The sequence below is a fragment of the Microtus ochrogaster genome, linkage group LG9 (genome assembly GCF_000317375.1).
Source record: "Microtus ochrogaster isolate Prairie Vole_2 linkage group LG9, MicOch1.0, whole genome shotgun sequence".
Classification (NCBI taxonomy): domain Eukaryota; kingdom Metazoa; phylum Chordata; class Mammalia; order Rodentia; family Cricetidae; genus Microtus; species Microtus ochrogaster.
The window spans coordinates 30,164,613-30,182,720 of NC_022034.1; the positions used below are offsets into that span (position 1 = coordinate 30,164,613).

The following is an 18,108-nucleotide window of genomic DNA, read 5'->3' on the forward strand; positions in this document are numbered from 1 at the left end:
CTGTAGGAAAGATAGGCAGCAATTGTTTAAACTTTGGGTGCAACTTACTATTGAAGCCACCTCATCTTGGGATTTTTAAAGTTGGAAGATTATTGATTACTGATTTAATACCTTTAATTGTCTCACATCTACTAACAATCCCTAATTCTGAAGAGAAGCACAAAGTACTTCGGTGCTGTTTTGTAAAGTAGACAGTTTACTTTAAATTATGGCCAAAAATTTGTTTAGGGCCTTACAAGATATTAGTTTGCACTTCCATCGATCAGTTCAGTTGGGAAATTGCCAAATATTCACTTAGTGTCTTATGACTCATACACACAAGCACACCTTCTGGATATCAAGTGGTCTGCATTTTAAAGTTAAAGGAGAAATGCCAAATATTTTCTGAATATTTTCCTCATGGTTATGTGGCATGAGTGGATAGAGCCCTTCTGTGAACACAAAGAGGACTTCCATTGCAAAATGCACCTGAGTGTGTCTTGGTAAAGGTAGTGCATTGTACGTGTTAGCATTGAAGTGAAAAACCCTACACACTCAGCAGGCTCCAAGGCTTTCAGGGGACGAGGTAGAGAAGACAAATATGCCAAGTTGTCCTATGTAGGGAATAGCTGCAGAGCATTGGGTGTGTGGGTAAGCATGTGGCTACAGAGCATTGGGTGTGTGGGTAAGTATGTGGCTGCAGAGCATTGGGTGTGTGGGTAAGCATGTGGCTCCAGCCTGCATTCAGCAGCCACAGAAAGCCTGTGAGGAGGGCTTTGAAAGAGGAGATGTCTTTTCCAGCAAGTGCTGCTGAAAATGGGGAAGCTGCAACACAAGAACAGTTTCAGCTGCCCTGGGGGAACCACTGCTCTTGAGTAGACTGTTCCCTCCATGTACCTGGCCCTTCATCTCTATCTGCCACTCTGCGTCTCATTTTGTTTTCTCGATGTGATGTCAGCTTATAATGCTATTTCATGCTAAATTCAAGGGTGATATCTCTTTCTAATCCCCCCCCCCAAAGAAGATATAGGATTGGCTGTGATGAAACAATGGAACCAGTGCTGGATTCTGTCTTTTCCTGGGGATCTGTTGATCAAAAGGACACAGAATAGAAAGAGGAAAACCATTAGTCAGCCAGGCAATTGGATCCTAAATCCGCACATAGCACCCTTCTTTAAAGAGAATCCAACTTACCTTTAAACAAACATAACTTTTGTCATTTTGAATTGGAATGCTATTAAATTTTCTTTATGTTAATAAATAAATGTTATTAAATTAAGATAAAAATTTATTTTTTTTTATCATTGCTCGGCATGAAATGAGGAATTGTATGGGATGCAAATCTTTTTCGTAAGGGGTGCGTCTTTTCCTTCAACCTCCACAGCTGAGAGGGCTATGAGGCCCAAGTGTCCAAGTCAGTGTGTGCAGTGCAGAGCAGTGTGATGTGACTGTTCTGCCGTCAAGTCACTCAAAAGGGTGCTCCTCTATCCTTGAATTATTCCAGAAACATACCTGACCAAGGTGGCGCAAAGACTGCCGAAGACTGGGTGGTGGTACTCTGAATTTTGTTCCCTGCTGTTCTATGCTTGCAGAGTCAAGACTGCCCTGACAGGTGCCTAGGTTAGGACACCTGGGAATAGAGATGGGGACAGTTTAAGTTGTTTGTCCCAGTAGAGAGGAGAGCTAAGCTTTCTGGGATCCTTCAGCAAGTTTTCCATAGAGAAGTAGTTCTGGACCCAGAACATGGTGAGAGAGAACGAGCAGAGAGGAAAGCAGCTCAGGTGTGACTGAGAGCAGGTGAGGAAGTAAACTGGGAGCAAGCTTCTGTCCAGACCCGAGATGCTTGGAAAAAAGCAGCGCTGCCTCCGCCCTCCTACACCCTGCCATCTGTGCGGTACCTGTTCACCCTGTCCCCTCTCCGACGTCAGGGGGGCTCTGAGCCTGAGGCCTCCTCCCTGCCCAGAGGCCACATGTCCCCAGCCCCGCCTCGCCCCGCCCCGCCCCGCCCCTCCCCAGGACTCTGGGGCTCAACACCAAGCTGGGCAAAGCTCCGCACGCTGAGTTCCAAGCGCTGGAAAGGATGGACAAGGTCCCCGAGTTGGGAGACGCCTTCGTGCAGGAGCAGTCTTCACCCCAACTTCCGTCCGAAATCGCGGAGGAGTGCTGCGTGCAGCTGTTGGGCAAGGATTTGCTGATCTACCCCGAGAACAGTGCGTACCTTGCTGCCGGAGCAGCTGCAGGCGCCGCAGGCAGCGGGGAGAAAAGCGGAGACCCTAGGCTGCAGGTGGGAGTCAAATCAGGTGAGTGCTCCTCTCGCCTGGCTGCCAGGGAGAGGCTGAGTCCCAAGGGCGCCCAACAGTAAATATAAACCCACTCCGAATACACATAGAAGTAGGATACTCTGTCGGGACCATCTCATTTCACCAGGAAAAATGTTAATGAAAACACTGTTAACTCCGAGGGCTTTTGCTCAACTCCTTCTGCTGGCTCGGGCACCCCATCCAATGTACAGCAAGTAGATGTGGAAGCCACCGAACTGATTGCATGTTTCCTTGTTCTTTGTCACCCCTTAAACTCGCCCTCAGAGATACATTTAAGCAATGGTAACTTTTCCTCGGAAGAAGAGGATGTGGACGCTCACGAGAGCAAGACCAAAGCACCCGACCCACAGCTCTCTCAGAAGAAGAGCATCACGCAGATCATGAAGGACAAGAAGAAGCAGACTCAGCTCACCCTGCAGTGGTAAGCCGGCCCTGTCGCGAGCGCCTGTGTCTCTAGGACCCTGGCTTTCCCCAACTTGCTTCTCCCTAAAAGTTTAAAAGACCCACGAGAAATGCATCCGTTTTCTTTTCACTGCCTGTTCGCACGATCTGTATTTGGATCATATATATATGGGATATATTTGGGATATATTTTTGACTAAAACCACACGTTCTTCACATGTAAGCAGTGAGGAATTTTTCTATGATTTGCTCAACATGAAATGTATTTATTTGGTATTTTTATGATCTAGAGATATGATCCTTGAAAATAACAAAAAGTGGAAGGACCTTAATTCTGCGTTAATCCCCAGCAGGGCAGATACTGCAGCAGGGCAGATACTGTGTCAGTTAGAAAATAGGTAGACTGAGTGAGAAGTAAGAAATGGACAAGTCAGTTAAGCTGTCATAATTTTTAAAAATTCAGTTTTATAGTAAATCATATATATGATTTACTGTAGCAAAGCACTACAATTGAATTTGCCCCAAGATTTTTTAAAACTAAGAGATTATCACCAGGTCGAAATATTAAGAGCGTTTTGGTAACACTTGTCTAAAAGGAAGAGGAATCAAAAGTAAGACTATGTCTTTAAGAAACCTTGCATAATATGAGGAATTAAGGGCACAAATTTCTTCCACAATTCTGAATAATAAGTATAAGGTTACTTACTGATTAGTTATTCTGTCTATCTATCATTTATCTGTTTGTCTATCTACCTCTCTATATATCTAGTATTATCTAGAGGTTAGAAAAAATTCAAAAAATAAAATCTATAAATGCTAGTAACCCTTATTTTTGTTTATTTAATCATTAAGTTTTAATTTGCATAGCCAGAAGTTCTGAAACTGTATGTTCAAACCCTTCCAACATCTGAAATTCAAAACAAATATTCCTATAAAGTTCCATTGTGATTTTTGAAGTTTGTTGGTACAATTACTAGTTGAAAATACTCTGGAGCTGTAAACAATTGAGAATAAAATTATCTGGCATACTTAGGAAACAACTACTGTCATCAGGACAATTGGGAAATTTTTGATTTTATTTTTATTTTAAAGGATTTTGTATGATCTCATAGGTTTTAGTCCAAATCGAGTGAATAGAAACAATCTTGGATTTATTTAAAATTTTTGTCATAGGTTTATCTAGCTTAACTCAGTATTTTGTAAACCAAACAATGACTATAAAAACAACTACCCAAATAAATAGATTGCGGGTATTATATACCTACTTTTAAAAATGCAAGTTTTAAGTAGTCATTTCTCCTAATAATTATCATATTTTGAAGAATATAGAACACTTACATTTTTGTTTTATTTTCCCAGTCTTCTAAAAAAAATAAGTTAAAACACTAAGGTATCTGGATTTTAAGAAATCTGTATGACTATAGAGTATTGAGAGTGTTAAAATTAGAACTGAAAATCAAACTAAAAATAAGCTTATTAACTAAACTTTTATTGTGAATTTGCTATTCAATTTTTGTGTAGGCAAATTTATTTGTTTTGAAATACTGCTTCCTAGTTGGTTTGGATAATTTTAATTAAAAGGATAATTGGCATCTGAAACCCATTGAATGGGTCTCTTGACTTTTACTTTGTGTATTGAGAGTATATATTGAGAGTATATTAAATCTGAAGTCTTTCAAGACTTCGCCCAATTTTAATCTGAATAATCCTACATATTGCATTTCTCTTGTGTTGCAAATGATTATGATTTTATTAAGCATGAAATTAGTATAATTACATTTTAGTAAAAACAATTTACTGGACTATTAGAAAAAGTGGGAATAGAACCTAGAAGATTTCATTTCTAGATTGTCATTCAGATAAGTGCAGCACGAATATATTTATTACATTACATTTAGTTGAAATTAAATGGAAATCTACCCAGATTTCCAAAGTTTATATAGTTACATCTATACTGCAGAGTTTCAATTGTATGTGTTATATTTAGAGACTTCCATAGAGATACATTGCTTCTTTAGATGATCAAAGGTTTAATCACATTAAAAGGGTTTGAGAGTGGAAATAGATCATCATTTCAGCTTCAATAAAGTGAGTTTACCCTGGTGTCTTTTCCAAACAAATGCAGTACCATGTTTTCTCTTGTTGTTCAGGATTCAGAAATAGTTGGTGGATGAAAGTAAGGATGTATGAACATTGACAAGCTGAAACCTGGCATTATTTCTGAATTGAGGATGTTCTTTTAAAAACATAGCGTCTCAATTTCATCACTCATAGTCCTAGATCAAATAGTAACCTACTGAACACTGAAGATTTAAAAAGAAGTAAGACCAGGTATTTGCCACGGTGGCCTGGGAGAAGTGGTTTTTACATTAGCATCACTTTGTAATGGTGCTAACAGGTGATCACGATGGTTCTTACTCTTCTAAAAATAGTCCTTATGTTTTGTTTGTGTTTATGTGGTGGCACGTGTGTGTTTGCTTACAACACAAACATATTGTTCCGGAGCCTCTGTGAGTCAGGAGTCTAGACATGTTAAGTTCATGGCCAGACAGAAATTAAGAAATTATCTGATGCTGGAATTTCATGAGACATTCAGTTGTTGTTTCTTGAATCTCACTGGTTGTTGAGAAAATTTGTTCCCTGAACTGTAAAACTCAGCCCCTCAGCTCCCAGAGGTCACCTGCCATTCATTCTCTTAGAGGTGGCCTCTTTAGAAGCTGTCATTTGCTTCTCCAGATCAGGAGAGGGTGTCTGCTACTACTTCAGGCCTGTCTTCTTTTTTAATTATTAAAAAAAAATACTTTTCATTTTACATACCATCACCAGTTCTTCCACCTTTCCTTTCTCCTAACAACCACTTCCCCTTCCCATCTCCCACCCACTCCTCAGAGGGGCTTAAGGCCTTTTTAGGGGGAATCAACAAGGTCTGGCTTACCCACTTGAGGCAGGACCTTCCTTCTCTTTCTGACTTTCAAATATATTTTTTTTAGGGCTTGCCAAGTTAAGTTGGATCATCAAGAGAATTTCCTTTCTCAGGAAATTAATTAACACTTATACATAACCTTTGTGCACATTTTTAAAGTCCACTGTTACATTTTAATTATGTAACCACCGGAGAGTGACAGCAATGTAAGGAGTATATCACCATTGTGATTTTTTTTTATGGACAGCACATTCAAATTTCTCTCAACAATTTTGAGATTTATAGCACATAATTTTGGGCTATTTTATTCTGGTATCATTTTAAATAGCATCCAAAACAAAGCCCATTTATGTCTGCTCATTGACTCCCTTGTACAGTCTGTTTTCAAAATGAGCATTAAGTAATCGAGGGGGCAGGGAGGTAATGGTTAAAAGGTTTGACCTAATTCTTGGCCTTTTCTCTCAGGCTTGAAGACAATTACATAGTGTGTGAAGGAGTTTGCCTCCCACGGTGCATTCTGTACGCTCACTATTTAGATTTCTGCAGGAAAGAGAAATTGGAGCCAGCTTGTGCGGCCACCTTTGGAAAGGTATATGACATATATTAGCTAATACTACCTGACAACTAACATATTAGGTAGACAATGTGTAAGCCAACTCATCTGAATGAGTTCTCTTACAGAATGTTAAAGCGTTTGCTTTACAAGCATAAGTGAAATTCCTTAGTGTTTGTTTGTAGCGGTGTATGTTTATATCTTGATTTATTGAGTCACCGAGTACAGGCTATCAGATCTAATGTGAGCTCAAGGCAAGCTCCATAAAACAGTAGCATATTGCTTCAAAGAGAATGCATTCAAGAATATAGTTAAATTACATTGGGAAGTAAAAGTAAATGAAGGAGACCCATAAATGCAAGCTCTCATTATTTATATTGTCCAAACTTTTAAGTTTTAATAAATTTTTATTCTATTACTTAAGTAGCTTTTCTAAATCTTTGTTTCAGTATGAATATGTTTATGCTATATACATAGTATTTTTTATAAAAGGATTGGTTAAATTTCTGTCATTTAACATTCTATCTTCAGGATGGGAATCTATGAATCTGATATTAGATGACTTATATATGTTCATGTCATTTTGAGGACCAGGAAATAATATTAATTTCTTGGTAAAATAACTCATCACTGAAACCTTTTTAAGTATTCTGATAATCTAGTACAATTAGTAAAACTGTAGAAAGTTTGGATCTCAAGTATTTTATCTCCAAAGTCCAGATCCTAGCCTCTAGAGGACTCATTGTCTAGAAAACAGTGAGTGTTATGGTCCAGCTCCATGGGTTTTCAGGGAAGGATGAGGCAAGTGATTTGAGGATATTCCTATGTACCCCAGGCTGACCTTAAACTCATTATTTAGCTCAGGTTATCCTTGAACTTGTGATCTCCTGGTCAGTCTGTTGAGTGCTGGTATTATAGGCATGCATCATTATTCTTAGCCCCCCACTTTAAAAACCCACTTTAAAAGTGGCCCAACTCTATACTTTCAAGAAGTAATTTATTTTGGAACATAAGAGAATCCTCAGTGGTTAGGAGAACTGGCTACTCTTCCAGATGAACCTCTATTCCAGGGGATCCCATGCCTCTTCTGGACTCCGTGGGCACTGCATAAATGTAATACACAGACATATATACTGATAAAATAATTACGCATGTAAAATAAAATGATGCTAAAAAGTAGTTCAATTATTTTTGAAAACAGTTTTTCTTACACAGACAGTGTGATATACAGTATGGTACTCGTGGACTTAGAATCTAACCATGCCTGTGATTAGCTTATTGGATAACATAATAATCAGTCTCCTCATGGCTTAGTGAACCCTCTGAAGCTGTGATGTCCATGTTAGCACTATCATTTTTCTGAGTCTACCTTACGGCAACGGTCCTTAAGTAGGAATCATAGAGCACTTTGAACATTTGATAAAAACTAGAAGCAATTAACTCATTCGATTTTCCATGGAGCTCCCTTAAGATCCAAGGAGCCTTTCTGAATGGTGATGGATATTTAATGTGGGTAAACCTCTGAATGGAATTATCATAGAGGAATCTAAACAGCCCTCCGGTGTGTGTAAATAAAGTAACCTTTGCTTCAGTAGTTACATCAAGCAAAAATAGATCTTGGTAGGCACTTCCATGGTAATTGGTGCAATTCTTACCAACATACATGTATTACTTTCCTGTAGTTTAAGTGTTCTTTTTAGTCTGCCATTTACTTTCTTAAGTAGGAGTAATGGTATGAGTGGCTTGCATTAGAACTACACAAGTTAGAAACCTTTTCTTTCTTTTTTAGACAATTCGCCAAAAATTTCCCCTCTTGACAACACGAAGACTTGGAACAAGAGGACATTCAAAGTAAGAATGGGACAATATATTTCTCCTTTATACTTATAGACATATTATAACTATTGTCTTTATCAGTGACTAGAATCAGGTATTTTCTTTCTTGATGAAGTAGATAAACTGGGAAAAATAAAAGGATGTAGAAAAGAATAAGGTCTAGAAAGAAAAGTTTACGAAGACTACTCATAGTATCTATCATGCTTTCTCCTGAAATATGTTAAGTGAATAGTTTTCATGATTTTAAGCTATTATTGAAGTCACCAGGATCATGAACAATGAATATACAAGACAAAATTTAATAACCAGGATGGCTGACAACACCCCCAAAAGGACAAGGGGAGCCCTGCCACATATTCAAGTTTTTCCTAGCCTTTTCTCACTCAGATGATCATTATAGTCATTTATCATCACCTTCCCTATTCAAGACAAATAGCATTCATAATAACCTGCTTTCTCATCCCTATAAATACAAATATCACCATAAATGTAAACATACAATAAGCAGTATGCAGCCTGCCTCTTGGCATCCTTGGCTTTTCTTCCATATTTTTCTCTGTAGATCTCCATTACAGGCTCATGTTCACAGTGATTATTCTGTCCATGTTTTCATTTTCTAGCAGAATCAGATCTTTCTTTTTTTTTTTAACTGGTCTAAAAAAGTTACATTGTTCTCAGGATTAATGGCATACTGATTTACATTACTCTCTCCCCTCAACTGCCGTTCCAAAGAGATATCCTTTGTCAATTTTAGCCCTTTGGGTATTTGCATGCAGAATTTTAAAGAATATGTTTCTATTTGGTGTCACACTCAGAAGGTCAGGTTAACCCTCACTCATACTACCCAGGTTTAGTAATGTCTCAATGTTACTCCTCACCTAAGGCATTATTCTGTCCAGTCTGATCTTTTGTTTTGTTTTGTTTTGATTGAGCTACATATTCTTCTCCGCTCCCCTCTGTTTCTCTCCCCTCCTCTTCTACCCTCTCCCATGGACCCCATGCTCCCAATTTACTCAGGAGGTCTTGTCTTTTTCTATTTCCCATGTACATTAGATCTATGTATGACTCTCTTAGGGTCCTCTTTGTTGTCTAGGTTCTCATGGATGATGAATTATAGGCTGTTTTTCTTTTGCTCTATGTCTAAATACACTTAGGAATGAGTACATATGATGTTTGTCTTTCTAGAGCTGGATTACCTCACTCAGTACGATGTTTTCTAGATCCATCCATTTACCTGCAAATTTCAAGATGTCATTATTTTTTCTGCTGTGTAGTACTCCATTGTGTAAATGTACCACATTTTCCTTATCCATTCTCCGGCCAAGGGGCATTTAGGTTGTTTCCATGTTTTGGCTATGACAAACAATGCTGTTATGAACATAATTGAGTACATGTCATTGTGGTATGACTGAGCTAGCATCCTTTGGGTATATATCCAAAAGTGGTATTGCTGGGTCTTGAGGTAGGCTGTTTCCTAATTTTCTCAAAATAAGTACAATATTTTCACATTGAGATTCCAAAGTTCTGACTGAATCATATCTCTTCCATGCTCAATGACTTTCACAGGCTCACGATTTCAACTCTTTAAAATCATGTATCTATTCACTCTGTTTCTCTCTCTCTCTCTCTCTCTCTCTCTCTCTCTCTCTCTCTCTCTCTCTGCATTCCTGTGTGTGCATACATGTACTATGCACAACACATGTGGACATCAGATAATAAGTTTCAAGAGTCAGTTCTCTTCGCCCATATACATTCTAGGGATTGAACTCAGTTCATCAGGATTGGCAGCAAGTTTTAGATTTCCCAACTAAACATCTCACTGCTTCACAATTTCTACTCTTAAAGACAACTTCTTACCTCGATATTCAAAGTCTATTATGACTTAGTTTCAACCCATTTTCCTGTCTTTCTCTTTACTTCTCAGTCTTCAGGCTATTTCTATGTTGTCACTAGATCACCACCGCAGTAGCCTTTAAATCACCCCATCTGTCTTGTCTCTCTTCTGTGGCAGCTTCCCCTTCTGAGGACACCCCTGAGCCTTGTATGTATTTTGAAATCTTAGATACTTAAAGGAATGGTTCCTGAACCTTTTCTTCTGAATAATCTTTTATTCTATTCATTTGCATAGGCTCTTTGCATTCCCATAACTGTTCATTAGTATCTATCTCAATGTGACATTTAGTCCCTTCCTATATTATAATAGGAAGATATAATTTGAAAACAGATACTTTGTCTGATCCACTTTTAATTCTTTCTGTTGTTTCACAATAATGTATGTAAATCAATACTTATTTTGCTGATTTTGATTAATTTAGAAAATACTACGGCCTGTGAAAGAAGAATAAAATACCACAATAGTAAAAGAAGGGGAAAAAGCCTTTTTTTCCCTAGCCAAGTCAGTTTTATGTTGTTTGGCTCAGGTTGGTTTGATGATTTCTAAAGTACTGTCTCGTGTAAGTGGAGCTGAGATCTGACAGTGTTTGCAGTAGAGAGATAGGGGGCAAAGAGGCAAAGCAACACCAGCAATCCTCTTGACGGGATCTCCAAGAGGATGGGTGGGCAGGCTGCAGAGGACGTCAATTAATCCCAGAAGGAGCCTTTAGGATTAGGGATGAATCATTAACCCCGCCATTGTGACACAGCCACACTCTAGTTCTTACGTTGATATAGCAACATTTGGCGACTTCTGGCAACTTATTGGATAATTAAGAGCCATAGACATGCTCAAGGCATTAACAACTTGAAATTTTTGGCCTTATTGATATACCATTTGCTTTTTATGACATGGCTATCACCCTTCCAGGCATTTATATATTGTAGGTAGAAACAATGTCCTTTGTGTAAACTACATATGTTGAAAGATATAACAAGATACATCTTGGAAATGGTAATGCTTTGATGTGATTATTCTTATCCAGGAAACATTACCTGATTTTGTTTCTAATAACATCTTCAGATTTTATTTTGGAAGATACAGCTAAGACAGCATGCCTAATAATTAGAACATGAGTTAAAGTTGGGTAAATCAGAGTGAAATCTATGCTTTCATATATGGCTGTGTGACGATTGGACAGATCACTCAGCCTCTATCAGTAAAGTGACTGTGTGATACCTTATACCATTGCTTTGAGAATTAAATAATATATGAATAATATTAATGGAAGATCAAATATACTTTCAATCTTATAAGGATACTTTTTGGGGGGTGGTTCATGACAGGGTTTGTCTGTAGCTTTGGAGTCTGTCCTGGAACTAGCTCTTGTAGACCAAGCTGGCCTCAAACTCACAGAGATCTGCCTGCCTCTGCCTCCTGAGTACTGGGATTAAAGGCTTGTGCCACCACCACCAGGCTGAAATGATGTTTTTTATAAGAGAAAATTGTGACTGAAGGCGTCAAAATTGACAAAGCAATGAAAAGTTATTGTTTATTGAATTGTACACAGAAGTATATATGCATTTTCATTAGATCTAATCTTTCCAGTAATAACACAAGATAGGAACTATTATGTTTAATAAATAAGGAAACTGTAGTTAGGTTATTGACTAGCCTAAGGCCACCAAGATACAACCCATTAACAATAGTGGCATTTATACAAAGGTTCAACTTCTCTAAAGTTTATGCTCTAAGTAGTAAAAGTACAAAAACCCACTTGTTTCTAATATCAGTCAAATTAGCAAAATGATTGCTTTATTAAACTTTTTACTATTTTTATCTTTTTAACTAAAAGTTTTATTAACTCTTTACTGCTCTAACAGTTCTTAAGATTCATTACTATTAGATTCTTTCTCAAAGACAAAATATTTTATTAATCTTCTCTAATTTATTTCTGATAAATAAATTTTTCTTTAATAAATTCTGTAATTTACTCATCTCACTAATTCTAGAGATATATTTTATATGAAAGCAAATTTGTGCCACCAATGAATTCTCAGACTCTTAATTTTAACCCTAAGCATCCTCTATGCAAATACATTATGTTCCAATCATTATTTCTGCTAGGTGTTAAATATTTAATAGATTTGAATTTTATAAAAATACCTTATGTCTATACAAATATAGACAACTGAAACAGAAATACAAATGATATAATTATATTTAGAAAAATCAGGGTATCATGATTCCTTCCAGAATTTCAAGTCATTTTATTGCAATTGTAGTATTTAATACAGTACTCTAAATAATTGTTGAGTGTTTGTCAAATTACTTTAAAATAGAAACGAACTTTTCAAAAATTCATTTTAACTTCATCATACGGCTTGTTAAAATGTTAATTTGATGCAATATTCTGATGATCATTGCTTCCAGAAGTAAAATTTCAATTTTATCATATTTTCACAGAGTATCTAATGTTTCAGTATTTCATTTGGGATTGTCAGTTGGAACTCTTGCTAGATGATGACTGACCTAAAGGATTCTTCTGTGTTCTGGGCAGGAAAAGTGTTCCATGGTGTCTGAAACTCACCTCAGATGTACTTGGGGTTCATGGGGTGAAGGTTCTTTGCATCATAGCAATATGTGGAACCTACAGGTTGGGGAGCAATGGCCTCAGTGACCAGGAGTAAGAAACCCCAATCTGGGTAGGAAAGTGACAGTGGGAGGCTCTTTGAATCCAGTGAACTCCTTACTGGTTTTTAAGTCTTATTTTCCCAGTCTCAATAACATACTCTGCATATCAGTAGAAAGCAGGAAAGAAAGCAACTTAATCTTCACGTTTCTTCTCCTCCTCCTTTGATTCCAAAATAATACATAAAGCAGTACTTTCTTTAACATTTTTAAATTTACGTTTTCAAAAATGAAATTCTATAGGTACCACAGAGTCAAATTGAAGTGTATTTTTGATTATGAATATTTCAAGAATAATACATTCAGTTGGACTTGAGGTACAAAGTGTGGTTCTAAAGAGCTTTGGAGGTATAAAGAATTATAAGATAGGTTATCTGCTGTCAAAATTTTTCACTATTAATATTAATTAATAAGCATTATATTTGCAATCTCAGTGGTAGTTAGCCTCTGGGGATACAAAGTGAACAAAACAAGCCTGTTTTTGTCTTTGCCCAAAATAACCTAACAAAGTAAGGGGGAGGGGGTCTAGGTGAGCTCATTTATAGATACCACACACATGGTGGACTGTTTGAGTCAGTTACATTTTAATTTCTGGTAGACTTTGATCAACCAAATCTTGGTTTTCAGACATGATGGGCAAGAGCTATTATCTTATTTATTAGTGGTGATTTAGTGGGTTAATAAAACTGATATGACAGCTGCTCTTATCACAGCAAGTTATTGCAAGTCCCTGAGCAGCTTAGCTGCATCATTTCCTTATCAGTTATCATTTGTGTAGTGTAAACAGCTAACATCAGGGCGGCTAGCTCGCTCAGAACATATGTTTCGGGAATTCTATGTGAGAAATGATGAGAAAAAGAAGCAATGGAAGCGTAGGTATATGCCGCTCAGCCAATGAAGGGACGCGCTAGAGACAACGTGAGCGTGCTAGCTGTGAAAGAGAAATGCAATGGTTCCACTTAGTGTACTGAGAAGCTGCTATAGTTAAATTATGAGCCCAAGAATTAATCATTCCTGTGTGTTCATAACTTGAAAACGAGATCAGTCGCTTGACATAAGGCACATGTCAGAGGACAGTTGGTGCTAATGAGGGAACCGAAGTGTGTTAGAAAATCGGAAAGACTCATTTGGGGATAAGCTTTTTTTCCCCTAGAGAACATAGCTAATTATACTCAGAATTTTAGTGGTATTTGTAACATTTTTCCCTTAGTGAAATGGATGTACTTATGTAGTGATAAAGGACCGTGCACTGTTAGAATGGCCCATTAAACAAGCAGCAGGTAGAGATACATAGATCAAAACAGTCAAGCAGGTCTCACTTTTACTTATCACGTATTAGCATATGTTCTTCTGTTGTAATATTCCTGGAAACATTTCCTAGCAAGATTTATTTTAGCAGAACCTAGTAATGACAAAACAGTGTTATAAAAGGCTCCAGCGGAGATGCAGGATCCGTGCGTGCCCTGCATGAACCCACTCCTCCCGGGTTTACGGGGTTTATATTTAACTCTAGGGAGGTAGGGGAGCTCATGCACTATCTCTTCTCTTTTCTGAAAGACACTAAATCATCAGTAAGACGATAACAGGTGCTTTGCTAGACCAAAAGAAAGCTTAAGGGAAGACAATTGTTCTATTTGCTCCTGAAGAAGCTAGGTATGAAGCCCAGCAGTGGACAGCATAAAACTCTGAGAAATGTGTCGCCAGCAGCTTCCTATCTAAACATACTACCCTCACGTCTGCCCTACACAGTATTTAAACATACAACTTTTGTTTTGTTCAAGTGGTTTATTGGTAACATGGAAATTCACAGTGACAGCTGCTTACAAAAAACAAACAAACAAACAAAAAAAACTATTGGCCTTAAGAAAGTTTATGTTTTATTGGTTTTCAAATCTCTAGAACACAGTGATTTATAAATGTTTGAGGATTTCCTCAAATCTTAGTGCTTAAGCCATGGACGGAGATACTAATGATTACAGGGATAAGGCCACAATGGGATAAATAGCCAAGAGTGGAATTCAGTGGACAGAGAGATTAGTTTTTCTTCAGAACTAGGCAGTTCCACACGATAACAGTATGCCTCAAAGTTGACCTAAAGAGATCCTGTCCCAGGAAGGAAGGCATTCCCAGTGAAAAATTCAACAAAGCAAAGGCAGGAGCCAGCACAAGCTCTTTATGGAGAGCAAGTAATCCAGACAGAAATGGATAAGTTTACAACATGCTCATGACTGGCTGAAAGGAGTAATCAAATATTCTTATATCACAGGAGATAAAATATGTTGATCTCTACCAAAGTTTCAATTATGCTGATAACAGGTACATGACTGTATACGCTTGACCTTAACTGGCCAGTCATTTTTTTTATAGTTTCTCTATGGTACGTTGTTACCTTTAAATTTTTTCCATATATTCATTCATTTATTCAGCATGTTTATTGACTTCCCGTTACAGGAAGCTTGCAATCTAGAAGGCTTTGTTTACACATGGAAGGTCAAATATAAACCATCCCAATCAATGTTGCAGGTCTTAGAGATTCTTTCTGTGATTTGTGGTACTCTAACTCAGAATGACTCCTAGAGTGTTCGCGAGTGCACACATATTCAAACTATATTTGACTTAAGAATTTCTAATTGTGAGTAAGCTTGGGATCCAAAACCAATTCTATCTTCTACATTTCAGGAGTGAAGCTCTCTGAAACTGTGGTTTTGAATTTTGCCTTCAAACCCATAAGGCTATTAAATAACCTTTAAATGAACCACAGGGTTGGTAAGATGGTTCATGGGATGAAAGAATTTGTCATGCAAGCCTGACAATTGAGAGCTTTCTCTAGAAATTAAGGTGGAAGAAGAGAACTGACTCCTGGCAGCTGTCCTTCCGATCTCCACACACAGGCACTCACAGTCATACCACATGACACACACACTTGCACATCATGTGCCCACATACACAAAAAGATAATTAATAAAATTTAACATAAATTACTTATTTTTACAAACTTTGTTATGAAGTTGGGGTAGTATTTTCCTTATAGAACACATTTGGAATCATGTATGTACAAAGTTCTTTGCACTAGTAGGAACGCAATAAGTGGAAGCAACTTCTATTATCTTTTGCTCGCACCCACTTCAACTGTAGCGTGTGTTAATTTGAACCCCTTTCTTTGCATGTTTTTTTTTCTCCAAGACTGTTAACTCCTCCAGGACAGAGATCTTCCTCTAGCACACAGAACACAGAATACATTTGAAGAAAAGAAGATTCTCTTTCAATAGTTTCCTATCTCCAGGCATGCTCATAAGACAGCATAGATAGCATAAGTTTGGTCATCTCATCGATCCTAAACAAGGAGACATTACTAATGAGAAAAGCTGCTACTTCTCCACTGTGGAGGTGAAGGCACTGACCAAGTCAGTTCTTTCGTGTCTGTGTTGATATGTCAGTTACGGTTCTTTATAGAATAAAATGCACAAAATCCTGACGTTGAATTCAAGTAGAAATGAATCTTCTATTTGTGAACTTTATTATTCTAATGATTGGATAAGTAAAAAAAGTAGCCAACAAAATCATTTTTCTAAAAATAAGGAAGTGGTAAGTGCACACGAAACAATCATAATGTCATGAAGAAAAAGAATACACATCCACACTAGCCAAGATCTTGAAGGATGTTGCAATTTAAAACAAATCCAACTGCAGGTAATTTTAGAACCTGGAAATGTACTTGCTTCTGTGCTGATCATTGTGCTCACCAGAGCAGGACCAGCAGGCGTCTAGCTCAAGAGGCCATGGACTGGGATGAACAGCTGGTCTTACTTTCTATGTCTGTTTTGTTCATCATTATTCTGACAACTATCACAATGGTCAGACATGATAGACACACTCTAATGTTTATTGAACTCATGGCTACCTCTTTGACTTATCTGGTTGTCTGCCACTTGTGAAGGCCATGTAGTTCTTTATAGACTGTATGGCAAACCCACTTTACTTTGGGATAAAATTATTTTATTATAGGTTGAAACTGGGGTTGGAGATGTGAAACAAGAAGATAAGAGTTCTCATTAGTTAATCAGCGTTTGAAGTCATACTTAGCATATATTGCTTTAGCAAGTGACTTAAGTACAGTTTAAATTGTAAATTCTAGAGAACAAATAGTAAACTTTGCCAAAGAACACGAAGTTATGATATTTTTCCATTTGAAAAGACTCTCTTGTCTTTGTTTGCCACTAGTTTATTTCTTCAAATGCAGTGACAGTATACAAGTGTTTTAGTTCTAAAGTTTTAAAATGGAAATAACAATACTTATTTCAAACCCATAAGATCATAGTCCTAATTCCTCTGACCAAACTCATATAAATCTGACAGTTTATGAATAGTTTAGGTACTGCTGTCATTATTATTTATTATTCACTGTTTAATGATTTCTGTTACTGTATTTTCTTTGATCAGGTCTTTATTAATTAAGCTTCTTTTACCATAAAATCAGTTAACATTTTTGAGATTTCATAGACTTATTATTTTTCCATCTCTCTGTTTGTTTTAATATACCATAGGGATCCTCTTGTGTCATATCACAAAATATAGCTTTTAACAGTCTATAAAAGTGGAATAGTTATGGGAGTCTTCTGTTCAGGTTAACAGATTACAGTTTTTCTATCCCAAACAGACTTTAAATCTTCCACACTTACAAAATATCAGTCTACCTGTTTCTCGTCTATAACATCATTTTAATGTACAGATGTGTATATATAGAGACACATTAGATTTTAAACTACTATCTAACTCAAGTAACCTTGAGTCAATAGAAACCGCTTCACTGCTATGGGTCTTGTGTTTGGAGGCTCTGATCCCAGTGACCTTCAGCTGCTTGCTTTCCTAGAGCATCAGGAATTCCATATTCAGAATGAATGCCTCCGTCCTGACTGCATCTCTTCCCTGGGGCCTTGGAAGCCCTGACACTTCTCATCTAAACAGCTTTGTTTCCTTGAGCCCTGGAGACCTGCTCCCAATCCATTCACAGGAGGTCACCTTGTCCTACTTATGTGTACATGACCTTAAAGAGTGGCTGTGGGAAACTTGTGAGTGCTGGAAAGATCTGGGGTGTGCAGTACTCCTCCCCACAAGTGAGCAAAGCAAGAGCTGATAAGTGGTGTCAGGGTGTGCCCTTCCCCCACACTATCAAGCCTAGAGTCTAAGAATCCTAAAGTCAAGTCTGTTTTTTTTAGGTCATTATGAGTGTGCAGTATAAGTATAATAGCACAGTAATATCTTATATAGCTGTTCATTTAATTGATTTATATTTTTAAGTAGTTTGGTATTCTATATGTACTTCTGTTCTGGGCCATGGAAATGTTTATGTATGGAGCTACTACACCAAGTTCTTTTTTTTTTTTAAATTCCTGTTGTCAGAAGAATTGCTTGAAGTACACATCTGTCATTGCTCTATCCACTTTAAACTTATATGGCAATGCCGAAAGTAGCATTTTAAAATACAGTTAGTCTGGAATCCAGGGGAAATGTCCTCATCCTTTAGTTTCAT

General features: G+C 37.4%; 1 protein-coding gene across 1 annotated transcript in view; it reads left to right on the forward strand.

Annotated features, from left to right (window-relative positions):
• Positions 1 to 2,059: 2,059 nt before the first annotated feature.
• Positions 2,060 to 18,108, forward strand: part of Rfx6 (regulatory factor X6) — a 53,231-nt gene continuing 37,182 nt past the window's right edge. The window contains exons 1-4 of the mRNA XM_005363611.3: positions 2,060 to 2,279; positions 2,565 to 2,721; positions 6,091 to 6,214; positions 7,968 to 8,029. Coding sequence (XP_005363668.1) covers positions 2,060 to 2,279; positions 2,565 to 2,721; positions 6,091 to 6,214; positions 7,968 to 8,029 — 563 coding nt within the window. The remainder of the gene's footprint in view (positions 2,280 to 2,564; positions 2,722 to 6,090; positions 6,215 to 7,967; positions 8,030 to 18,108) is intronic.